This window comes from Schistocerca nitens, chromosome 2 (genome assembly GCF_023898315.1).
Source record: "Schistocerca nitens isolate TAMUIC-IGC-003100 chromosome 2, iqSchNite1.1, whole genome shotgun sequence".
NCBI lineage: Eukaryota > Metazoa > Arthropoda > Insecta > Orthoptera > Acrididae > Schistocerca > Schistocerca nitens.
Window position 1 is genome coordinate 1,071,704,425 of NC_064615.1, and position 26,689 is coordinate 1,071,731,113.

The 26,689-nt window shown below is 51.0% G+C and overlaps 1 protein-coding gene across 1 annotated transcript in view; it reads right to left on the reverse strand.

Moving 5' to 3' along the window:
• Nucleotides 1-24,472, reverse strand: part of LOC126235557 (translation initiation factor IF-2-like) — a 192,387-nt gene extending 167,915 nt beyond the window's left edge. Inside the window, exon 1 of the mRNA XM_049944274.1 lies at nt 24,305-24,472. Coding sequence (XP_049800231.1) covers nt 24,305-24,472 — 168 coding nt within the window. The remainder of the gene's footprint in view (nt 1-24,304) is intronic.
• Nucleotides 24,473-26,689: the final 2,217 nt, after the last annotated feature.

Sequence of the window (26,689 nt, forward strand, 5' to 3'; positions counted from 1 at the left end):
TGGCGCGAGTCTATTGTTGTCCCGATTCCTAAGCCGGGGAAGGACAAGCACTTGCCTTCCAGTTATCGACCTATCTCGCTTACCAGCTGTGTCTGTAAAGTGATGGAGCGAATGGTTAACTCTCGATTGGTTTGGCTGCTCGAGTCTCGACGCCTACTTACCAATGTACAATGTGGATTTCGAAGGCGCCGCTCTGCTGTCGACCATCTGGTTACCTTGTCGACCTTCATCATGAATAACTTCTTGCGGAAGCGCCCGACCGCGGCTGTGTTCTTTGATTTGGAGAAGGCTTACGACACCTGTTGGAGGGCGGGCATTCTCCGCACCATGCATACGTGGGGCTTTCGCGGTCGCCTCCCTCTTTTTATTCGTTCCTTTTTAATGGATAGACAGTTTCGGGTGCGTGTGGGTTCTGTCCTGTCCGACACCTTTCGCCAGGAGAATGGGGTGCCACAGGGCTCAGTTTTGAGCGTCGCTCTCTTCGCCATCGCGATCAATCCAATAATGGATTGCCTCCCAGCTGATGTATCAGGCCCCCTTTTCGTGGACGATTTTACCATCTATTGCAGCGCGCAGTGTCCACGTGTCCTGGAGCGCTGTCTTCAGCGTTCTCTTGACCGTCTTTACTCTTGGAGTGTCGCCAATGGCTTCCGTTTTTCTGCCGAGAAGACGGTCTGTATTAACTTCTGGCGCTACAAAGAGTTTCTCCCACCGTCCTTACGACTCGGTCCCGTTGCTCTCCCACTCGTGGAGACAATCAAATTTTTAGGCCTTACCTTTGACAGGAAACTTAGCTGGTCTCCTCATGTGTCATATTTGGCCGCCCGTTGTACCCGTTCTTTAAATGTCCTCCGTGTTCTCAGTGGTATGTCGTGGGGAGCGGATCGAACCGTCCTACTTCGTCTATATCGGTCGATCGTCCGCTCCAAGCTGGATTATGGGAGCTTCGTCTACTCCTCTGCACGGCCATCCATCTTACGCCGCCTCAACTCCATACAACATCGGGGTTTAAGACTTGCGATCGGAGCATTTTATACCAGTCCCGTAGAGAGTCTTCATGCTGACGCTGGCGAATTGCCACTCACCTACCGGCGCGATATACTGCTTTGTCGGTATGCCTGTCGGCTACTGTCAATGCCCGACCATCCTTCTTATCGTTCCTTTTTTGACGACTCTCTTGACTTTCAATACGGGTTGTATGTCTCTGCCTTGCTACCCCCTGGTGTTCGCTTTCGTCGCCTCCTTCAACACCTTCATTTTTCACTCCCTGCAACCTTTCGAGTGGGCGAGAGCCGCACGCCACCTTGGCTCCAGGCTCAGGTCCGCGTTCACCTCGACCTCAGCTCGCTCCCAAAAGAGGTCACCCCCGGTTCGGTCTACCACTCCTGTTTTTTGGAACTTAGTTCGAAGTTCAACAACATGACTTTCATTTATACAGATGGCTCTAAGACCAATGACGGGGTCGGGTGTTCCTTTATTGTCGGGGCACAAAGTTTCCCATACCGGCTCCATGGCCATTGTTCGGTCTTCACAGCTGAGCTCTTTGCCCTCTACCAGGCTGTTCTGTACATCTGCCGCCACCGACATTCTGCTTATGTCATCTGCTCAGATTCCCTGAGCGCCATCCAGAGCCTCAGTGATCCGTACCCGGTTCACCCTTTCGTACACCGGATCCAACGCTCTCTTCAGCAGCTGGTGGACGTCGGTACGCCGGTTAGCTTTATGTGGGTTCCTGGCCATGTCGGTATCCCTGGGAACGAAGCTGCAGATGCCGCGGCCAAGGCTGCGGTCCTCCAGCCTCGGACAGCTTCTTGTTGTGTCCCTTCGTCCGATTTTAGCAGGGTCATTTGTCGGCGCGTTGTGTCGCTGTGGCATGCCGATTGGGCTGCACTTACCGACAACAAGCTTCGGGCCTTAAAACCTCTTCCCGTGGCTTGGACGTCCTCCTCACGCCCTTCTCGGCGGGAGGAGGTCGTTTTAGCAAGGGTAAGAATTGGACACTGCCGGTTCAGCCATCGCCATCTGCTGACGGCTGCGCCGGCGCCGTTCTGCCCATGTGGGCACTTGCTGACGGTTAGTCACATTTTAATGTCCTGTCCCGATCTTAAAACACTGCGCCTCGATCTTAACCTGCCTACTACTTTAGATGCCATTTTAGCGGATGACCCACGAGCAGCTGCTCGTGTTCTTTGTTTTATCAATTTGACAAACCTCGCTAAGGACATTTGATGTTTTTTAATCCTATGCCTGTCAGTCTGTCTTTTATTGTGTTTTCCCTTTTAGTTGTTGTTGTCAACTTGTGCCTCGCGGTGCATTCTTAGAGTAGTCAGGGCGCTAATGACCATTGAAGTTGTGCGCCCGAAAACCACAAAAAAAAAAAAAAAAAAAAAAAACGTCGGAAATCACTGGTGAAATGGCTGCTCCTGCTGCTAGTACTGGTACTGGTACAATGCAACGTCGGAAATCACTGGTGAAATGGCTCCTCCTGCTACTACTACTGATACTGGTACAATGCAACGTTGTAAAACACTGGTGAAATGGCTGCTCCTGCTGCTACTACAACTGGTACTGGTACAATGCAACGTCTAAAATCACTGGTGACATGGCTGCTCCTGCTACTACTACTGGAACTGGTACAATTCAACGTCGGAAATCACTGGTGACATGGCTGCTCCTGCTACTACTACTGGAACTGGTACAATGCAACGTTGAATATCTCTGGTGAAATGGCTGCTCCTGCTACTACTACTTGTACAGGTGCAATGCAACGTTATAAAACAATGGTGAAATGGCACCGCCTGCTACTAGTACTGGTACTGGTACAATGCAACGTTGTAAAACAATGGTGAATTGGCAGCTCCTGCTGCTACTACTGGTACTGTTACAATGCAGCGTAGGAAATCACTAGTGAAATGAGTGCTCCTGCTACTTGTAATGGTACTGGTACAATACAACGTCTAAAATCACTGGTGACATGGCTGCTCCTGCTACTACTACTTGAACTGGTACAATGCCACGTCCGAAATCGCTGCAGAAATCGCTGCTCGTGGTACTCGTACAATGCAACATCGGTATTCCCTGGGGAAATTGCTGGTCCTGCTACTACTACTGGTACTGGTACAATGCAACGTTGTAAAACACTCCTGAAATGGCTGCTCCTGCTACTATTATGGGATCTGGTACAATGGAACTTTGAAAATCTCTGGTGAAATGACTGCTCCTGCTACTACTACTTGTACTGGATCAATGCAACGTCTGAAATCACTGGTGAAATGGCTGCTCCTGCTACTTGTAATGGTACTGGTACAATGCAACGTCGGAAATCACTGGTGACATGGCTGCTCCTGCTACTACTACTGGAACTGGTACAATGCAACGTTGAATATCTCTGGTGAAATGGCTGCTCCTGCTACTACTACTTGTACAGGTGCAATGCAACGTTATAAAACAATGGTGAAATGGCACCGCCTGCTACTACTACTGGTACTGGTACAATGCAACGTTGTAAAACAATGGTGAATTGGCAGCTCCTGCTGCTACTACTGGTACTGTTACAATGCAGCGTAGGAAATCACTAGTGAAATGAGTGCTCCTGCTACTTGTAATGGTACTGGTACAATACAACGTCTAAAATCACTGGTGACATGGCTGCTCCTGCTACTACTACTTGTACTGGATCAATGCAACGTCTGAAATCACTGGTGAAATGGCTGCTCCTGCTACTACTACTGGAACTGGTACAATGCAACGTTGTAAAACAATGGTGAAATAGCTGCTCCTGCTACTTGTAATGGTACTGGTACAATGCAACGTCGGAAATCACTGGTGAAATGGCTGCTCCTGGTACTACTTCTGCTAATGGTACAATGCAACATCCGAAATCACTGGGGATATGACTGCTCCTGCTACTACTATTGGTAATGGTAGAATGAAACGTCTGAAATCACTGGTGAAATGGCTCCTCCTGCTACTACTACTGGTACTGGTACAATGCAACGTTGTTAAACAATGGTGAAATGGCAGCTCCTGCTGCTACTACTGGTACTGGTACAATGCAACGTCGGAAATCACATGTGAAATGCCTGCTCCTGCTACTTGTAATGGTACTGGTACAATGCAACGTCGGAAATCACTGGTGAAATGGCTGCTCCTGCTACTACTACTGGTACTGGTACAATGCTACGTCGGAAATCACTGGTGAAATGGCTGCTCCTGCTACTACTACTGGTACTGGTACAATGCAACGTTGTAAAACACGGGTGAAATGGCTGCATTGTACCAGTACCAGTACTAGCAGCAGGAGCAAAGTCGGAAATCACAGGTGAAATGCCTGCTCCTGCTAATACAACTGGTACTGGTACAATGCAACGTCGGAAATCACTGGTGAAATGGCTCCTCCTGCAACTACTGCTGGTACTGGTACAATGCAACGTTGTAAAACAATGGTGAAATGGCACCGCCGCTACTACTACTGGTACTGGTACAATGCAACGTTGTAAAACAATGGTGAATTGGCAGCTTCTGCTGCTACTACTGGTACTGTTACAATGCAGCGTAGGAAATCACTGGTGAAATGAGTGCTCCTGCTACTTGTAATGATACTGGTACAAGGCAACGTCGGAAATCACAGGTGAAATGGCTGCTCCTGCTACTACTACTGGTACTGGTAGAATGCAACGTCGGCGATCACTTGTGAAATGGCTGCTCCTGCCACTTCTAATGATACTGGTACAATGCATCGGTGTAATACAATGGTGAAATGGCAGCTCCTGCTGCTACTACTGGTACTGGTACAATGCAAAGTCGGAAATCACAGGTGAAATGCCTGCTCCTACTACTACAACTGGTACTGGTACAATGCAACGTCGGAAGTCACTGGTAAAATCGCTGCTCCTGCAACTACTACTGGTACTAGTACAATGCAACGTCGGAAAAAGACTGGAGAAATGGCTGCTCCTCCTACTAATACTGGTGGTGGTACAATGCAACGTTGAAAAACTCTGCTGAAATGGCTGCTCCTGTTCCTGCTACTTGTACTGGGAAATGCAACATTATAAAGCATTGGTGAAATGGTAGCTCCTGCTACTACTACTTGAACTGGTACAATGCCACGTCGGAAATCGCTGCAGAAATCGCTGCTCGTGGTACTCGTACAATGCAACGTCGGTATTCCCTGGGGTAATTGCTGGTTCTGCTACTACTACTGGTACTGGTACAATGCAACGACGGATAACACTGGTGAAATGGCTGCTCCTGCTACTATTACTATTACTGGTACTGGTACATTGCAACGTTGTAAAACACTAGTGAAATGGCTGCTCCTGCTACTACTACTACTGTTACTGGTACAATGCAACGTCGGAAATCACTGGTGAAATGGCTGCTCCTGGTACTACTACTGGTACTGGTACAATGCAACGTTGTAAAACACGGGTGAAATGGCTGCTCCTGCTGCTAGTACTGGTACTGGTACAATGCAACGTCGGAAATCACAGGTGAAATGCCTGCTCCTGCTACTACTACTGGAACTGGTACAATTCAACGTCGGAAATCACTGGTGACATGGCTGCTCCTGCTGCTAGTACTGGTACTGGTACAATGCAACGTCGGAAATCACAGGTGAAATGCCTGCTCCTGCTACTACTACTGGAACTGGTACAATTCAACGTCGGAAATCACTGGTGACATGGCTGCTCCTGCTACTACTACTGGAACTGGTACAATGCAACGTTGAATATCTCTGCTGAAATGGCTGCTCCTGCTCCTGCTACTTGTACTGGTGCAATGCAACATTATAAAACATTGGTGAAATGGTATCTACTGCTACTACTACTTGAACTGGTACAATGCCACGTCGGAAATCGCTGCAGAAATCGGTGCTCGTGGTACTCGTACAATGCAACGTCGGTATTACCTGGTGAAATGGCTGCTCCTGCTACTACTACTGGTACTGGTACATTGCAACGTTGTAAAACACTAGTGAAATGGCTGCTCCTGCTACTACTACTACTGTTACTGGTACAATGCAACGTCGGAAATCACTGGTGAAATGGCTGCTCCTGGTACTGGTAAAATGCAACGTCGGTATCTCCTGGGGGAATTTCTACTCCTGCTACTACTGCTGGTACTCGTACAATGCAACGTTGTAAAACACTCCTGAAATGGCTGCTCCTGCTACTACTATGGGATCTGGAACAATGCAACTTTGAAAATCTCTGGTGAAATGACTGCTCCTGCTACTACTACTTGTACTGGATCAATGCAACGTCTGAAATCACTGGTGTAATGGCTGCTCCTGCTACTTGTAACGCTACTGCTACAATGCAACATCGGAAATCACTGGTGATATGGCAGCTCTTGCTACTACTACTGGTACTGGTACAATGCAACGTTGTAAAACACTAGTGAAATGGCTGCTCCTGCTACTACTACTACTGTTACTGGTACAATGCAACATCGGAAATCACTGGTGAAATGGCTGCTCCTGCCACTACTACTGGTACTGCTACAATGCAACATCTCAAATCACTGGTGTAAGGGCTTCTCCAGCTACTACTACCTGTACTGGTACAATGCAAAGTCTGAAATCACTGATGAAATGGCTGCTCCTGCTACTTGTAATGGTACTAGTACAATGCAACGTCGGAAATCACTGGTGAAATGTCTGCTCCTGCCACTACTACTGGTTCTGTTACAATGCAACGTCGGAAATCACTGGTAAATGGCTGCTCCTGCCACTACTACTGGTACTGGTAGTATGAAACGTCTGAAATCACTGGTGTAATGGCTGCTCCAGCTGATACTACTGGTACCGGTACAATGCAACGTCTGAAATCACTGGTGAAATGGCTGCTCCTGCTACTTGTAATGGTACTAGTACAATGACACGTCGGAAATCACTGGTGAAATTGCTGCTCCTGCTACTGCTACTGGTACTGGTACAATGCAACGTTGGAAATCACTGGTGAAATGGCTGCTCCTGCCACTACTACTGGTACTGGTACATTCCAACGTCTGACATCACTGGTGTAATGGCTGCTCCAGCTGCTACTACTGGTACTGGTACAATGCAACGTCTGAAATCACTGGTGAAATGGCTTTTCCTGCCACTACTACAGGTACTCCCCCCTGCGGGTTCGGGGGTTAGAATAGGCCCGCGGTATTCCTGCCTGTCGTAAGAGGCGACTAAAAGAAGTCTCAAATGTTTCGGCCTTATGTGATGGTCCCCTCTCGGGTTTGACCTCCATCTTTCTAAATTCTTCCGAAGAGCGAGCCAATTGGGGAAGGGCGCCTTACATGGTGCACTGTATCCGTCGTGCAATTAGACCTTTAGCCGGCTTTCTCGTCGTTGCAATGGTGTCCCGCTCGTTTTCGATCTCTTGGGCGATTACCACGCTGCACTCTGCAGTGTTTCTTTTATCTGCGACGACGACCTTGGTCAGTTTTGCACCTAAGATCCAGCACGGTAGCCAGTCCGTTGTGGTGGGGCCGCCATGTACCCTCTTGGTTGTAGCCCCCTGACAACACAGGGATCGCTCTACTGATGCCTGCGCCGTTAACTCCCCACGTATGCCAAGGAGTAGATGCCCATCTCCTTGGGGCTTCAGGACTCCCGGCAATGGCCGTCCTGCCAGGTGGCTATTGCTGCGGCTGGGTGGCGCCCGTGGGGAGGGCCCTTGGTCGGAGTAGGTGGCATCAGGGCGGATGACCCGCAATGAAGCGTGGTACATCATCTCTCGCTGGCGGCCAGCCGTCAGCAGTCTCTAAGCGTTCTCGGGCTCATTTTAAGGGTAATATTTATGACCCCAAATCGTTCCCATCCCTGGCCACACCATGGGAGGAACGAAAGGCGTTGAATGAAAGTGACACGTCTTCGCCCAGATATCTTGTCTGTACCAAAGCTGATGGGGAATCTTTTATGTCCGTGAAGCCTCAGTTCTTTGTCGAGCATTTAGAGGACAAGTTTGGGGAGGTGGAGGGCTTGTCAAAGATGCGGTCCGGATCGGTGTTGATAAAAACGGCATCCTCCGCCCAGTCGCGGGCCTTGCTCGCTTGTACTAAGCTGGGGGATGTCTCCGTGACTATCACGCCCCATAAAAGTCTGAACATGGTCCAGGGCATTATCTTCCACAGGGATCTCCTTTTACAGTCCGATGACGAGCTGCGCGCCAACTTGGAGCGCCGAGGTGTCCATTTCGTCCGGCGCGTCCACCGGGGTCCGAGGGATCGTCAAGTTGCCACCGGTGCCTTCATCTTGGCCTTCGAGGGTGACACATTACCTGAGAAGGTCAAGGTGATGGTGTACCGTTGTGATGTCAGGCCTTATATCCCTCCCCCGATGCGGTGCTTCAAGTTTTGGAAGTTCGGCCACATGTCTTCACGCTGTCCTTCCGACCTCGTCTGTCGCGATTGCGGTCGACCATCCCATCCTGATCATCCCTGTGCCCCACCTCCAATCTGTGTGAACTGTGGTGCGCACCATCCGCCTTGCTCGCCAGACTGTCCGATTCTGCAAAAGGAGCGGAAGATCATGGAGATAAAGACTCTCGACCGCCTGACGTACACTGAGGCGAAGCGGAAATATGACCGGCTTCACCCAGTGCGTATGACGGCTTCTTATGCCGCAACTGTCACTCCTACAATTCCGTCTGCTCCAGTCAGCTCTCAGAGTCGAAGTGCCACACCTGCCCCCTTGATGGTGGGGGGCACTAAACCTCCTGTTGCTCCTGCTCCATCTACTTCAGGAGCAACACCCCCCCAACCATCGGGGACATCAGTCCCCCCTTCCCAGCCGGAGAAGCGTAAGACTTCTTCGGCTACTCTCGTCAGGAAGGGGTCCCTTGGGGACCTCCCTTCACAAGTTCCGACCGGTTCCAAAGCCGACAGCCGCAAGTGGCTCAAACACCCGCCGGTCCCTGGTCGTCGGGACACACGGTCGTCGTCTGTCCCAGAGACTGACCCAGTGACGCCCTCGCAGCCTGAACCACCAAAGGCACAGCGCGAGAAGCAGAAGAAGAAGAAACTCCCCAAGGCTACCGACATTGCGGTGGCGCCCATTCCACCGCTTCCTACAAGCTCTGCGTCTGAGGATGAGGTGGAGATTCTGGCGTCCGCTGAGGACATGGATCTCGCCAGTCCCTCGGATGCACTGGCTGGCTGTTCTCCAGGTGGTGACTCAGTAGCAGCAGGGGCCTCGGAGGCGTAATCTGCCCCCCCCCCCCCCCAGTCCCTTCATTCCTTTCCCATCCATGGCTAATACCATCCTCCAGTGGAACTGCTGCGGTTTCTTCCACCATCTCGCTGAGCTCCGTCAACTTATCAGCCTTCATCCTTTCCTTTGCATTGCTCTGCAGGAAACTTGGTTTCCAGCAATGCGAACCCCCGCCCTCCGTCTGGTGGCGTCTGCATATATGTCCTTCACACTCTGCACAGCGAGTCTGTCCCTCTCCAGACGCCTTTAGAGGCTGTCGCTGTACGGGTGTGGACGCCACAGGCTATTACCGTCTGCAGTATTTACCTTCCACCGGATGGTGCTGTCGCGCAGCACGTCCTGGCTGCTCTGATAGCACAACTGCCGCCACCTTTCTTGTTGCTGGGCGATTTCAATGCCCACAACCCTCTATGGGGTGGGACTGTCTCCGATGACCGCGGTCGTGCCGTGGAGCATTTGTTGGCTCAGCTCGACCTTAGCCTCTTGAACACCGGTGCTCCCACGCATTTCAGTGTGGCTCATGGCTCGTTCTCGGCCATCGATCTCTCTCTTTGCAGCCCCGGACTTGTCCCATCCCTCCACTGGAGAGTGCATCCTGACCTGTGTGGTAGTGACCATTTTCCCATCTATTTGTCACTGCCCCAGTGTCATTCATCTGGGCGCCTGCCCCGCTGGGCTCTCCACAGGGCTGACTGGCCGAGTTTCACTTCCGCGGCAACCGTTGAGTCTCCCCCGCAGGGTGACATTGACGATGTGGTCCGTGACTTGACCACGTCCATCATTTCGGCGGCCGAGGCTGCCATCCCCCGCTCTTCTGGACTCCCTCGGAGGAAGGCTGTACCCTGGTGGTCACCGGAGATTGCTGAAGCTATTCGCGACCGTCGGCGGGCCCTCCAGCGTCATCGGCGGCAACCGTCTCTCGAGACCCTCATCGCCTTTAAGAGGCTCCGTGCCTTCGCCCGTCGTCTTATTACACAGCGTAAGCAGGAGTGCTGGGAGCGGTATGTTTCATCCTTGGGCTCTCGTGTCTCCCCCTCGCTCGTGTGGTCCCGGATACGGCGGATTTATGGACACCAGACCCCTATGGGTGTCGCTGGGATCTCCTTGGACGGCGCTGTCTGCACGGACGCTGCCGCCATTGCTGAACACCTTGCTGCGCACTTTGCTCAGAGCTCTGCGACTGCAACTTATCCCCCCGCCTTTCGCTCTCTAAAGGAGCGAGCCGAGCGGACGCCGTTATCGTTCCACACGCGTCGTTCTGAGAAATACAATGCTCCTTTCAGCAAGCGGGAATTCCTTGCTGCCCTCGCCGACTGCCCTGATACAGCACCAGGACCAGACGGTATACACGCGCAGATGCTGAAGCATCTTTCCAGGGACTGCCAGCGACACATTCTCACCATCTTTAACCGCATTTGGAGCGAGGGCGTGTTCCCGTCGCAATGGCGTGAGGGTCTTATTGTCCCCATCTTGAAGCCCGATGCGGACCCACTGGCGGTGGACAGCTATCGTCCCATTACCCTCACCAACGTTTTGTGCAAATTGCTCGAACGTATGGTGGGGCGGCGTTTGTGTTGGGTCCTTGAGTCACGCGGTCTCCTCGCTCCATCCCAGGGTGGCTTCCGTCGGGGCCGGTCTGCAGCGGACAATTTGGTGCGGCTGGAATCTGCAATCCGTACGGCCTTTGCCCGTCGTCAGCATCTCGTTGCTGTATTTTTCGATCTGCGGAAGGCGTATGACACCACATGGAGGCATCACATCCTTGCTACATTGCATGAGTGGGGTCTTCGTGGTCGGCTCCCGGCTTTTCTTCAAACCTTTCTATTGCACCGCTCTTTCCGGGTGCAAGTGGGTGCCGCCTCTAGTTCATCTTATACACAGGAAAATGGGGTCCCGCAGGGCTCGGTGTTGAGCGTGTCCTTATTTCTAGTGGCAATTAATGGTCTGGCTGCAGCCGTGGGGTCGTCGGTATCTCCTTCTTTGTATGCCGACGACTTCTGCATCTCATTTAGCTCCACGACTACGGGAGTCGCCGAACGCAGGCTGCAGGTAGCCGTTCGGAAGGCAGCATCATGGGCTCTGACTCACGGTTTTCAGTTCTCTGCAGCCAAGACTCGAGTTATGCACTTCTGCAGGCGTCGGACGGTCCACCCTCATCCTGAACTTTACCTCGATGGCCACCTGCTTGACGTGGTGGACACTTGCCGCTTCTTGGGACTCGTGTTTGATGCCCGGCTCACATGGGTTCCTCATATTACTCAGCTGAAGCAACAATGCTGGCGGCACCTCAACGCCCTCCGCTGCCTTAGCCACACGTCTTGGGGTGCAGATCGCTGCACGCTGCTGCGATTGTACAGAGCCCTTGTGCAATCTCGGCTTGATTATGGGAGCCTGGCCTATGGGTCTGCATCACCCTCAGTGTTGAAGTTGTTAGACCCCATACACCACTGTGGGGTCCGGCTTGCAACTGGTGCTTTTCGTACGAGCCCCGTGGATAGTCTACTGGTGGAGGCCGGGGTTCCCCCGCTGCGGTTTCGCCGCCATCGACTGCTCGCCGACTATGCTGTCCACGTGCATTGCTCGCCGGACCATCCCAATCGTCGCCTGCTTTTCCCTGCCATGGTCCTCCATCTGCCTGAACGGCGACCTAGGTCTGGGCTTTCCGTAGCTGTCCGCGTCCAGTCCCTGCTGTCGGAACTGGGCTCCTTCCCTCTTCTGCCTCCCTTCCGGGTCCGTGCACCTACGCCTCCCTGGTGTTTGTCCCGGCCGTCCGTACGTCTGGACTTGGCACAGGGACCAAAGGACTCGGTTCCGCCTGTGGCCCTCCGTCGCCAATTTCTTGCGCTCCTCGCCTCCTTTTCGGAATGCGAGACTGTCTACACCGATGGTTCCCTGGTTGATGGTCGCACTGCGTACGCTTTTGCTCACGCTGCCCACGTTGAACAGCGCTCCTTGCCGGCTGGCTGCAGTATTTTTACTGCAGAGCTGGTGGCCATATTGCGCGCTCTTGAGCATATGCGTTCCTGCTCAGGTACGTCCATTGTCATCTGCAGTGACTCCCTGAGCAGCCTCCAGGCCATCGACCACTGCTATCCCTCATGTCCTCTGGTGTCCTCTATTCGGGAGTCTGTTTCCACCATTACCCACTCTGGACGTTCGGTGGTCTTTGTTTGGACGCCGGGTCACGTTGGCATCCCAGGGAACGAACGTGTCGACAGGTTGGCCAAAGGGGCGATCGACGCCCCAGTTTTGGAGATCGGCCTTACGGCTCGCAACCAGCAGTTGGTGTTGCGCCGTAAGGTTCTTGGGATGTGGGCTGCTGAGTGGCGTGGCATGACTGCCCCGAATAAACTGCGGGCTGTCAAGGAGACGACCGATGTGTGGCGTTCCTCCCTGCGGGCTTCTCGCAGGGACTCTGTCATCCTGTGTCGGCTCCGCATCGGCCATACCTACCTGACGCACGGCCATCTTTTGCGTCAGGAGGATCCCCCCCTGTGTCAGTGTGGGTCCCGGCAGACGGTTGCCCACATTTTATTGGAGTGTCCCCGACTGCGCACCCTCCGGCGGACTTTTAATCTCCCGGGCTCTTTGCCTTTGATTTTATGCGACCTTGCCTCAATGGCTGACAATGTTTTAAATTTTATCCGTGGTAGTCCTTTTTATGGTTCTATTTAGGGAGGTCCTGCACCTTTCCCATTCTGTGTCTTTTGTCCTCGTGTCTCTCCGAATTTGTTGCTGTTTTGGTGTTTAGTCTGCTGGTTGACTCTTTCCCTTTTTTGTCTCGCGGTCAGTCAACCAGTTTCCGGCCATCTTCTTTTCTTCTGTTTATTTCTGTCTGGTGTTTGTCTGTCCTCTTCTTGTCTGTAGTGTTAGTTGCTGCATTTGTGTTCTTTTAGTGCCTGGGGGGAGTCTCGTTCCCCTTGGGGTTTTACCTGCTTCATGACCGTCTCGCCTGTTTTTGGAATGGGGGACTGATGACCTTAGCTGTTTAGTCCCCCTTAAACATCCCAACAACCAACCAACCAACTACAGGTACTGGTACAATGCAACGTCGGAAATCACTGGTGAAATGGCTGCTCCTGCCACTACTACTGGTACTGGTACAATGCAACGTCTGATATCACTGGTGTAATGGCTGCTCCAGCTGCTACTACTGGTACTGGTACAATGCAACGTCTGAAATCACTGGTGAAATGGCTGCTCCTGCTACGTCTAATGGTACTAGTACAATGCAACGTCGGAAATCACTGTTGAAATGGCTGCTCCTGCCACTACTACTGGTACTGGTACAATGCAACGTCTGATATCATTGGTGTAATGGCTGCTCCAGCTGCTACTACTGGTACTGGTACAATGCAACGTTGGAAATCACTGGTGAAATGGCTGCTCCTGCCACTACTACTGGTACTGGTACAATGCAACCTCTGACATCACTGGTGTAATGGCTGCTCCAGCTGCTACTACTGGTACTGGTACACTGCAACGTCTGAAATCACTGGTGAAATGGCTTTTCCTGCCACTACTACTGGTACTGGTACAATGCAACCTCTGACATCACTGGTGTAATGGCTGCTCCAGCTGCTACTACTGGTACTGGTACACTGCAACGTCTGAAATCACTGGTGAAATGGCTTTTCCTGCCACTACTACAGGTACTCGTACAATGCAACGTCTGACATCACTGGTGTAATGGCTGCTCCAGCTGCTACTACTGGTACTGGTACAATTCAACGTCTGAAATCACTGGTGAAATGGCTGCTCCTGCTACGAGTAATGGTACTAGTACAATGCAACGTCGGAAATCACTGGTGAACTGGCTGCTCCTGCCACTACTACTGGTACTGGTACAATGCAACGTCTGACATCACTGGTGTAATGGCTGCTCCAGCTGCTACTTCTGGTACTGGTACAATGCAACGTCTGAAATCACTGGTGAAATGGCTGCTCCTGCCACTACTACTGGTACTGGTACAATGCAACGTCTGATATCACTCCCCCCTGCGGGTTCGGGGGTTAGAATAGGCCCGCGGTATTCCTGCCTGTCGTAAGAGGCGACTAAAAGGAGTCTCAAACGTTTCGGCCTTAATGTGATGGTCCCCATTAGGGTTTGACCTCCATTTTTCCAAATTCCACAGAATTACGAGCCTTTTGGGGAAGGACACCTTACGTGGTGCACCATCAGTCCTCTGTGCCCTAAGGCCTTGGCACTCTTGATCGTCTTGGCGTCGTCACTGCACCTTCCATCCGTCATTTTGTGCATACCCACCTGATGGATTGTGTACGTAACGCCCTTAGTGCGCCACCATCTGCACCCACGATCACTATGGACTACCGATGGCACCCAAAATCCAGCACGGTAGCCAATCTGTTGTGGTGGGGTCGTCAAGTACCCTCTAGGTTGTAGCCCCCTGACAACATAGGGATCGTACTGCCGATGCCTGAGCTGACACCTCCCCACGTAAGCCAAGGAGTCGATGCTCGTCTCTCTGGGGCATCAGGACTCCCGGCAACGGCCATCCTGCCAGGTGGCCTTTGCTGTGGCTGGGTGGCGCCCGTGGGGAGAGCCCCTGGTCGGAGTGGGTGGCATCGGGGCGGATGCCCCGCAATGAAGCGGGTGAAATCTCAATCTGGTGGTCGCCCGACCGCCAATGTCTCTAAGCGTGGTAAGACAGAATTTAATGCTGTGACATATAACCCGAAATCGTTCCCTTCCCTAGCCACGCCATGGGAGGAACGTAGGGCTGCGGACAGACAGGAGCCGTATTCGCCACGATACCTTGTATGCAGCAGAACTGATGGGGATTCGTTTTTGGGGACTAAGCCTCTCTTCTTTGTTCACCATCTTGAAGATAAGTTTGGGGAAGTGAGAAGCTCGGTGACATCCCCGTTACTGTCACTCCCCATAAGTCCTTAAATTTGGTCCAGGGGATTATTTTTCATAAAGATCTTCTGCTACAGTCTGATGACGAGCTACGGGAGAACCTGGCACGACGAGGTGTGCACTTTGTCCGTCGTGTCTTTAGGGGGCCCAAGGATAATAGGGTCGCTACCGTTGCCTTCATCCTGGCCTTTGAGGGTGACTGCTAGCCTGAGAAGGTCAAGGTCATGATCTACCGGTGCGATGTCAAGCCCTATGTCCCGCCCCCTATGCGATGCTTCCAGTGCTGGAAATTCGGACACATGTCCTCCAGATGCACTGCCAGCCCCATGTGTCGTGATTGTGGACGACCTTCACATCCTAATGCTCCATGTGCTCCGCCTCCCACCTGCGTTAACTGTGGGGAGCATCATTCTCCCTGCTCGCCAGACTGTGCAGTCTATCAACGTGAGCGGAAGATCCAAGAAATTAAGACCTTGGACCGTTTAACTTACCAAGAGGCAAAGAAGAAGCTGGAACGACTCAACCCCACACCTCTGTTGAGGAGTTACGCTACCGTCACACTGCCGCCACCAGCTCCTGCACAGACTCCCTTCTCCGTTGGCCCACAGAGAACTCCAGTAACGTCTGCCCCACCGCTGGGACAGGCCACTCTCTCTTCCATTGCTCCCAAAGCACCCAGTTTGGGAGCAGTGCGCCCCAAGCAACCGGGGACGTCAGTCCCCACCTCTCAGCCGGAGCGGCGACAGCCCTCTCTGGCTCCTCAGCTGGGGAGGCGACAGCCCTCTCCGGCTCCTCAGCCGGGGAAGCGACAGCTCTCTACGGCTGCTCAGCCGGAGACACAACAGCCTCCTCCGGCCTCACTTGTTCGGAAGGGATCCCTTGGGGTAGTCCCTTCCAAGGACTTCCCCAGTGTCTCACAAGACACTAGCCAGTGGCTGAAGCAGCCACCAGCTGCTGGTCGAAGGGCTTCACGCTCTTCCTCTGTTCCTGATAATGCATCAGGAAAGCCCTCCCAGCATGCCAACCCTCCTCCCAAAGACAGGAGAGAGAAGAGGAAGCTCTCCAAGAAGGATAAGGACCCAGTGGTTCCCGCACCAACGCTTCGTGGCAGCTCAGCCTCTGAGGATGAGGTCGAGCTCTTTGCGTCCCCTGATGACCTGGATCTCGCCGTCTCCTCAGAAACGATGGCCGTAGCGACGTCAGACACTGAGTCGGTGGCAGCATGTGACCCTGCAAAGTAATTTGCCTTTTCAGTGCCTGAATGCCCCTACAGGACACGCTTTGTACAATCCTCCAGTGGAATTGTGGCGGTTATTTTAGCCATCTACCTGAGCTACGTTAGCTTCTAAGCATGACACCTGCTTTATGCATTGCTCTCCAGGAAACCTGGTTCCCGGCAATGCGGACCCCTGTCCTCCGTGGATACAGGGGTTATTACTGCAACCGTAGCACTTACAATTGTGTGTCAGGTGGAGCCTGCGTGTATGTCCTTACCTCTGTATATAGTGCTCCTGTGCCCCTTCAAACATCATTGGAAGCTGTGGCTGTCCGCGTAAGGACTACCCAGGACATAACCGTCTGCAGTATCTATCTCCCTCCAGGTGGTACAGTCTCCCTGACCGAATTGGCTGCACTTGTCGCCCAACTTCCCACGCCTTTTCTTCTCCTTGGGGATTTTAACGCCCACAATCCCCTGTGGGGTGGATCGAAGATTACTGGCCGAGGCAGAGATGTCGAGAATCTCATCTCCCAACTCGACCTCTGCCTCTTAAACGCTGGCGCTGCCACGCATTTCAGTGTGGCGCATGGCACGTTCTCGGCCGTCGATTTGTCGTTGTGTAGCCCACGGTTTGTACCATCGGTCCACTGGAGAGTCCATGACGACTTGTGTGGTAGTGACCATTTTCCCGTCTTCCTTTCACTACCCCAGCGTCGATCCCATGAACGCCTGCCTAGATGGGCATTTAGCAAGGCAAACTGGGAAACGTTCTCCTCTGCTGCCACTGTTGAATCTCTCCCCCACGGTACCATCGATGTGGCGGTTGAGGCACTGACTGCAGCGATTGTTTCCGCTGCGGAACGTACCATTCCTCGTTCGTTAGGGTGCCCCCGGCGAAAGTCAGTGCCTTGGTGGTCTCCGGAGGTCGCTGAAGCCATTAAAGAACGTCGGCGGGCACTTCAGCGACATAAGCGGCACCCGTCTTTGGAGAACCTCATTTTCTTCAAACGTCTCCGTGCTCAGGCACGGCGGCTCATCAAGAGGCGGAAACAGGAGTGCTGGGAGAGGTACGTTTCCACCATTGGTTCCCGTACTTCACCCTCTCAGGTGTGGATGAAGATTCGGCGCATCTTTGGAGTGCAACACTCTACAAGTGTCCCAGGGCTTACCATCAACGGTGCGGTATCCACCGATGCTGATGCAATCGCCGAGCATTTCGCACAGCACTATGTTTGGGCCTCTGCGTCGGGGAATTACCCGCCTGCGTTTCGTGCGCTTAAACGCCGGGAGGAAGGCAAACGGCTTTCTTTTGCTTCTCGTCGCCCTGAGACGTATAACGCCCCATTTAGTTTGTGGGAACTCCAAAGTGCCCTGGCACAGTGCCCCGATACAGCCTCTGGGCCAGATGGCGTCCACAATCAGATGCTCAAACACCTGTCCCCGGACTGTCAGCGATGTGTTCTTGCCATCTTCAACCGCATATGGGGCGATGGTGTCTTTCCGTCGCAGTGGCGAGAAAGTACCATCATTCCGGTGCTGAAGCCTGGTAAGGACCCGCTTACTGTGGATAGCTATCGGCCCATCAGCTTGACGAATACTCTGTGCAAGCTACTGGAACGTGTGGTGAGTCGACGGCTGTGTTGGCTGCTCGAGTCTCGGGGTCTTCTGGCTCAGTGCCAGAGCGGCTTCCGTCAGGGCCGTTCCACCACTGATGCTTTGGTCTTCCTTGAGTCTGCAATCCGCACTGCCTTTTCCAGGCGCCAACACCTCGTCTCCGTCTTTTTCGACATCTCCAGAGCATATGACACGACGTGGCGGCACCATATTCTCGCCACACTGCACGGGTGGGGTCTCCGGGGCTCTCTCCCCATTTTTATTCAGAATTTTTTATCTGTTCGGACATTCCGCGTTTTAATTGGCACATCCCATAGTTCGCTTCATATCCAGGAGAACGGCGTTCCACAGGGCTCTGTATTGAGCGTGCCCCTTTTCCTTGTGGCCATTAATGGCCTTGCAGCAGCAGTCGGGTCGTCTGTCTCACCCACGTTATATGCTGACGATTTCTGCATCTTTTTCAGCTCCTCCACGATTGGTGTTGCAGAACGTCGGTTGCAGGGAGCCATACGCAAGGCGCAGGCGTGGGCCCTAGCCCATGGGTTTCAGTTTTCCCCTGCGAAGACTTGTGTTATGCACTTCTGTCGGCGTCGAACTGTCCATCCCCACCATGAGCTGTATCTTCAGGATGTCATGCTCAGGGTTGTTGACACTTACCGTTTTCTGGGATTGCTGTTGGATGCCCGGCTTACTTGGCTTCCACATATTCGTCAGCTCAAGCGTCAGTGCTGGCAGCATCTGAATGCCCTCCGCTGCCTCAGCAACACCACTTGGGGTGCAGATCGTAACACGCTGCTGCAGCTCTACAAAGCCCTTGTGCTGTCCCGGCTTGATTATGGGAGTGTGGCGTATGGCTCAGCGTCGCCCTCAGCGTTGCAACTGCTGGACCCCATTCACCACTGTGGGGTTCGACAGGCGACAGGGGCATTCCGCACCAGTCCTGTCAATAGCCTACTTGCTGAGGCTGGGGTTCCTCCGCTCCACATTCGGCGTCAACAACTCTTAGCCAACTATGCTGCCCACGTCCGTTGTTCTCCCCGTCACCCTAACTACCGTCTCCTTTTCGCCGATGCGGCAGTCCATATTCCACGCCGGTGGCCGCGATCAGGCCACGCAATTGGGATCCGTGTTCGGTCACTCCTTAGTGAACTCGAGTCTTTGCCTCTTCCATCTGCTTTTCAGGTTCGCCCACATACACCACCTTGGTGTCTTCGTCGGCCGCAGCTTCGGCTGGAACTTTCCCGATGGCCAAAAGATTCAGTTCCTCCTGCAGTCTTGCGCCGCCAATTCCTTGCTCTCCTTGGCGCATTCCATGACTCGGAGGTTCTCTATACCGATGGCTCGATGGTTGATGGCCGTGTGGGGTACGCTTATGCTCATGCGGATTATGTAGACCAGCGCTCCTTGCCGGAAGGCTGCAGTGTTTACACCGCAGAGCTAACAGCCATTTTTCGTGCCCTTGAGCATATTCGTACCAGCACTGGCGAGTCTTTTGTCATTTGCAGTGACTCACTCAGTAGTCTCCAGGCTCTTGACCAGTACTACCCACGCCATCCCATTGTTGTTGCCATCCAGGAGTCCGTTCATGGTCTTGAACAGCGTGGACGTTCAGTGGTGTTCATATGGACCCCGGGACACGTTGGGATAGCGGGAAACGAACACGCCGACAAGTTAGCTCCAGAAGGCACCCGCAAACTGCCGTTGGAGATCGGCCTCCCGGCAACTGCTCTCCGCTCGGTGTTATGCCGTCGGGTCCTTGGGATGTGGGCAGACGAATGGCGCACTCTGTCTGCCCCCAACAAGTTGCGGCAGGTCAAGGAGACAACGACTGTGTGGGGTTCCTCCATGCGGGCCTCTCGCAGGGATTCTGTTGTTCTGTGTAGGCTCCGCATTGGCCACTCTTGGCTGACGCATGGTCATCTGCTGCGTCGAGAGGACCCCCCTCATTGTCGCTGTGGTGCAAATATGACGGTGGCCCACATATTGTTGGACTGTCCTCTTTTAACCGCCATCAGGCGATCTTTTAACCACCTGGGTGATTTAACATCTCTTTTGGGTGATGATGTCTCTATGGCAGATGGTGTTTTAAGTTTTATTCGAGCAAGTGGCTTTTATAGGTCCCTCTAATTTTATTGCGTCACCCTCTTGTGTACTGTATCCTTTACTTCGTTTTGTGTTGTAATTCGACTCCACCCTACTCTTTTAGGCTGGTGGTTTTAACGTGTTGCAGAGTGGCTGGCTCATCCTATTATTTTCGTGATCAGCCAGCCACAGTCCTCTGCTGTGCAGTTTTAATTCCTTCTGCCTTTCTTCTCTCTGTTGTTTTTGTTGCTGTGCTCCGTTTTCCATGGTTCTTTATTATTGACCTTGGGGATTTTCTTCCCCTGGGATTCTTATTTTCTGCTTCGAATGCTTATGGATGGTTTCCCTGTGCTCTGTGTGTTTGTGAAACAAGGGACCGATGACCTTTGTAGTTTGGTCCCTTTAATCCTCAAACCAACCAACCTGATATCACTGGTGTAATGGCGGCTCCAGCTGCTACTACTGGTATTAGTACAATGCAACGTCTGAAATCACTGGTGAAATGGCTGCTCCTGCCACTACTACTGGTACTGGTACAATGCAACGTCTGACATCACTGGTGTAATGGCTGCTCCAGCTGCTACTACTGGTACTGGTACAATGCAACGTCTGAAATCACTGGTGAAATGGCTGCTCCTGCTACGTGTAATGGTACTAGTACAATGCAACGTCGGAAATCACTGGTGAAGTGGCTGCTCCTGCCACTACTACTGGTACAGGTACAATGCAACGTCTGATATCACTGGTGTAATGGCTGCTCCAGCTGCTACTACTGGTACTGGTACAATGCAACGTCTGAAATCACTGGTGAAATGGCTGCTCCTGCTACTTCTAATAATACTGGTACAATGCAACGTCGGAAATCACTGGTGAAATGGCTGCTCCTGCTACTACTACTGGTACAATGCAACGTCGAAAATAGCTGGGGAAATGGCAGCTACTGCTACTACTACTGGTACTAGTACAATGCAACATTGGAAATCAGTGGTGAAATGGCTGCTCCTGCTACTACTACTGGTACAATGCAACGTCGAAAATAGCTGGAGAAATGGCAGCTCCTTCTACTGGTACTGGTACAATGCAACGTCGGAGATCACTAGTGAAATGGCTGCTCCTGCTACTTGTAGTGCTACTGGTACAATGCAACGTTGTAAAACACTGGTGAAATGGCAGCTCCTGGTACCAGTACTGGTAGAGGTACAATGCAAAGGTCTAGATCAATGGTCAAATGGCTGCTACTGCTACTGGGACTACAACTGTCACTGGTACAATGCATCGTCGGAAATAGCTATGGAAATGGCAGCTCCTGCTACTACTACTACTACTACTACTGGTACTGGTACAATGCAACTACGGAGATCAATGGTGAAATGGCTGCTCCTGCTACTTGTAATGGTAAAGCTACAATGCAACGTTGGAAATCACTGGTGAAATGGCAGCTCCTGCCACTACTACTGGTACTGTTACAATGCAACGTCGGAAATCACTGGTGAAATGGCTGCTCCTACTACTTGTAATGGTACTAGTACAATGCAACGTCGGAAATCACTGGTGAAATTGCTGCTCCTGCTACTACTACTGGTACTGGTACCATGCAACGTCGGAGATCAATGGTGAAATGGCTGCTCCTGCTACTTGTAATGGTACTGGTACAATGCAACGTCGGAAATCACTGGTGAAATTGCTGCTCCTGCCACTACTACTGGTACTGGTACAATGCAACGTCGGAAATCACTGGTGAAATGGCTGCTCCTGCCACTACTACTGGTACTGTTACAATGCAACTTCGGAAATCACTGGTGAAATGGCTGCTCCTGCTACTTGTAATGGTACTAGTACAATGCAACGTCGGAAATCACTGGTGAAATTGCTGCTCCTGGTACTACTACTGGTACTGGTACAATGCTACGTTGGAAATCACTGGTGAAATGGCTGCTACTGCTACGTGTAATGGTACTAGTACAATGCAACGTCGGAAATCACTGGTGAAATTGCTGCTCCTGCTACTACTACTGGTACTGGTACCATGCAACGTCGGAGATCAATGGTGAAATGGCTGCTCCTGCTACGTGTAATGGTACTGGTACAATGCAACGTCGGAAATCACTGGTGAAATTGCTGCTCCTGCCACTACTACTGGTACTGGTACAATGCAACGTCGGAAATCACTGGTGAAATGGCTGCTCCTGCCACTACTACTGGTACTGGTACTGGCACAATGCAACGTCTGAAATCACTGGTGAAATGGCTGCCCCTGCAACTTCTATTGGTGTAATGCAGCTATCTATATAACTGCTCAAACGACTACTACTAGGACTACTACTGGTAATGATACAATGCAACGTTGTAAATAACTGGCGATATGGCTGCTCCTCGTCCTTCGCCTACTACTACTACTACTACTACTACTACTACTGGTACAATGCAAACGTTGGAAATCACTGGTAAAATTGCTGCCCCTGTTGCTTCTATTTTGTGCTTCTTGTTCAGTATTCTTTCTTATAGTTAACAGTTTTGGCGGCAATTAGCTTTCGATCGGCATCGTTGCTATAATCCTCCGTGAATATAACTGGACTCAGCAGCAGCGACCACAACATAGAATGGACCGTCCACTCGTGAACTTAACTCACAGCCCTTCTGTTGGGCTGGAGTTAGCTGATGCAGGCTTCAACACCCTTGTGAAATAGAATGTCGAATCAAAACATTCTCAGTTGTCCAAATTTCCAATTGGCACTTTATTTGAACAACCAGTGCTTCATTACGTCATTTCAACCCTCTGGAAGACGTGTGGAATGTTTCCACCTCTGGTCAAGCTAAAATAAGGGCCAGCGTTCAGTGACGAGTATCCATAGATTTTTGACACAGTGAGCCCTTCGATCATCGTTTGCCGACCAAAGTGAGCTGTTGATTTCAGCTATTATAAAGCTTATTGCAGTGACCTGTAACATTTTTAATGCCATTATGGATAGTTTGTTCAAATGTAACCTTGGGAGATGGAAAGCGGGGCTCGAATTCATTTAGTCCATGGGCGCATCAAGGTCCCTACACACGTAACGTAGATACTGAGTTTGACTTTGGCACAGCACATTTACAAGTCTTTTGCAGCAGCCCAGTTGCTGGGCTTTATTTCTCCCTCAATGTCAGTGGCTGGCCCCAACGAAAGGCACGCTGTCGACGCTTACCTGCTGCCAGAAATCGTTGTTAGCATCCCTCCGCCATTCATTCGGCGAATATTCATGTGTTCCTGTCTGTATTGTGATCCCCGTACAGAATGGCAGAATGGCAGTTAGTTCTGCTGTATATCTTGATTTCTATTGACGACGTATCCTCTGCTTGCTGCAGAGACGTGTTATGCTGGAATTTCTTGTAGCAAGTACCGTTACCTGTTCCGTATTGGTAGATAGTGTTACTGGTGTTGGAAAAGAGTCCCATTCTATAGGGGACCGGCGGAGGACTGGCTCAATATCACTCTGATCCAGATATTAGTTTCAGTCGGGAGGACGACGGTTCAATCCCGCGTCCGGCCATCCTGATTTAGGTTTTCCGTGATTTCCCTAAATCACTCCAGGCAAATGCCGGGATGGTTCCTCTGAAAGGGCACGGCCGACTTCCTTCCCCATCCTTCCCTAATCCGATGAGACCTATGACCACGCTGTCTGCTCTCCTTCCCCAAACAACCAACCAACCAACCAACCAGATACCAGTTTGATACTTCTAAGGCCAGTGGTGGTTGTCCTCAGATGGAAGCCACGGAATGTGTGCACACCTGCTTGGCATGTCGTACGAGCGTGGCGCAATTGGAATCGACTGTGTATGATCGTCCACAGTCGGCATCGTTGACTCCACCCATTCTGGCACCCTCCGAAAGACGTGAGCCAAGTGCTCTGTGCCCATAGAGTACCTGTGGCGAAATTGGGGCTGGTGTGTGGAAGTGCACGTCTCAAGAAGTCACAGAGGGTCCAGTGTAGGCAGCTACGAAGCAATTCCACCATAGTGGTCTTGTAGGAAGAGAGATTGTATCAGGTTCTCGGCGTTGGACGCAGAATTCTAAGGATCTGCGTCTTAACGCTAACGACGAACTCCTCGGTTTCGCTATCAGAAGCTGGGAAGAACGGAGCTGTTAGGTGCATCATGGCGTTATGTGAGCAGAAATACTGAAACGTACTAGATGAAAATTAGGGAATGCCGTACAAAGGGATTGTTTCTGTGGCCTCTTCAGCTGAAATTACCTTACAGCCCGCCGCTTAAGGACATTAGGAAACATGAAAATTTGAGTCGATGGTGTTGAGGCACATACCGTTGAGGTTAGGGGCCATGTGGGTGCTGTGGCAAAGGCCAGCTGTGCAGGTGGAGGTACTGACTGCGCTGTCACGCTGATGTCCCAGGAGCAGGCTCTCCTTTTAGTGTCATGTATGCCGCCACGCCAGTAAACAGGCTGCCTAGTGAGTGCCTTCGTGTACGTCATCTCCCAGAGGCCAGGGGGGAGGGGGCTACACAGTGAGGCAGTGCTGATGGGCTGCCACCCTGTAGTGAACGTCCGGTGTCTTCGTCAGTAGTCACTGTAGAATCTGGATTTTGCTTTTAGAAAAAAATGTGTGCCGTGTTTTATAATGGAACAGGATGACAGGTGGTGTGACCAACCTTGGCGAATGTATTTCATTGTGGGAGAGATAGGGAATTGGGACGTGGACTTTGCTGGTTTTTCTGTTTGTACCTTACGTTATTTAAAAACAGTTCCCACTCGCTATTGGTTACAGAAGTAAGTAGAAATTACTGGACGTGCATTTACAACATTATGAAAAAAAACGACGCCCAGTTCCTCTGACTAACATACCTCAAGGAAAACTGTACTCAGGAAGATAGAGGTTACAGAAGGGGACGACGACACGAAGAGCATTAGGCCTTCATCCCACCTGTTCATCACCAGCACCTTGTCTTCTTCCTTCTCACAGTGCTGAAGGCACTTGGCAACTGAATGGAAATGAAAGGGTTGGTAATGAGGAACGAAGAGCATGCAGAACTATGTGAAGAGTGTTGTCAACAGCTGTGTGGGTTTTTATAGCAAATAAAACACTATTTGTTTGCATACCAAGTGGTGGTGCTTCATTTGTTACCTTTTATCAGGTCTATAGCGGGATAAAATTTATTGAAACCGAGTTCAAAATACTAATCCGATAACATATGCGACGTAATCCATTAATTAGTCTTATATATTGGATGAGGATCCTCGAAACGGTTAAATACCTCAAAACAAGTATGACACTTAAACCAACGTGACTGTAAGTGTCTTCTTTGACAGTTTCCCTATGTTCAGCGCCGTAAGATACGTGTGCTTTAACTGAATTATAACGGGGCTGACAGTTTCGTTTGCGACTACATCATGTTTAATTCAGCAGAAGATATTATTGGAGTTCACCTTGAATATACGCGTGTTTCGAAAGGTTGGTTTAAAATAATTTAAGAACGTTCGGTCACAAAAATTAAATAGCAGTGAAAAGTACGTCATTTTAAAAGTTCCTGTTTTTGAAGCAGAATAGTGTTCATCCTACGGACTTTGCCACATTCATATAGAAGTTCGCACGAGACCATCTACAGAAACATACGCAGTCTTCAACAGACCTAGTGGCTGCTCGGGAATATTGGTTGAATTACTGTGCGCGCAAGGCTCGTCTATACGGTCGCTTATGCCACTCAAATAAGGCAAGCCAGCCACGGGAGATGATTGTTCTGTTCGCAGTTGGTGAAAGTCGTATTCCTGTAAAGTGTGTCCTAGTTTGCTGCTGTATGTTTTGCACGCTTACACATCGAGAAAAAGAATCGCTTCGAGACTGCCGAATAAAAGTTTGAATAACTTGAAGAAATTCGGGTAGGTAATGACCCCGACAGCTGCAGATAATTCGACAACCGCGATTTTAAGGCAGAAACGTTAGGGCCGCACACTGCGCATGTATAACACAGTATCACTAACATTTACAACAAAGGACAAACAATTGCGACACAGTAATAAAAAAAGTTCTACTCTTCGCTATTTCTGTAATGGGCAGATACGGACACAACAACTGACACAAATTTAAGTAACTGAGGCGTCATTTACGACAATTATGGTAGCAATTTTCATAACTGGTGCAGTTAATAATAGGGAGGCACATTCAGAATATGTCACTGCTTTTGGTTCAACACATGGTTTGAAATACGGTAAAATAATTCCGTGTGTAGTACCAAGACACCCCATAGTATAAATGAAACTTGTGTCAAGGTATTAACTGTCTCAGACTGGGAGATGATCGTCCCTGAGGTTAAGCTAGCCATTACTTACATAACCATGAGGATATAGGCCTTTGTAATTTTTTGTTGTTCCATTATATCATCCAGACATCCCCATCCAATGGTCAATTTCTTATTGTTATTCCCACTAAACAAATACTGAAGGTTGCCTGTGGAAACAACCAGGAAACAAAACATGGAAGCCTTTGCCATTCGACATTAACGACTACCTGGGAGGAAAGAATCAGACGGATGGAAAAGTATCACAAGTTGTTGCGGCGTCGGTCGCTGAGGGACTACAGAACATAAATTCTCACAAAGCTTCAGCAACAGGGATGCACATGTACTATAATCAGTGTCCTATATTTCAGTCACTGTACAGGGTGCAACACGTTAACACTGCCAAATAGCTGTATTA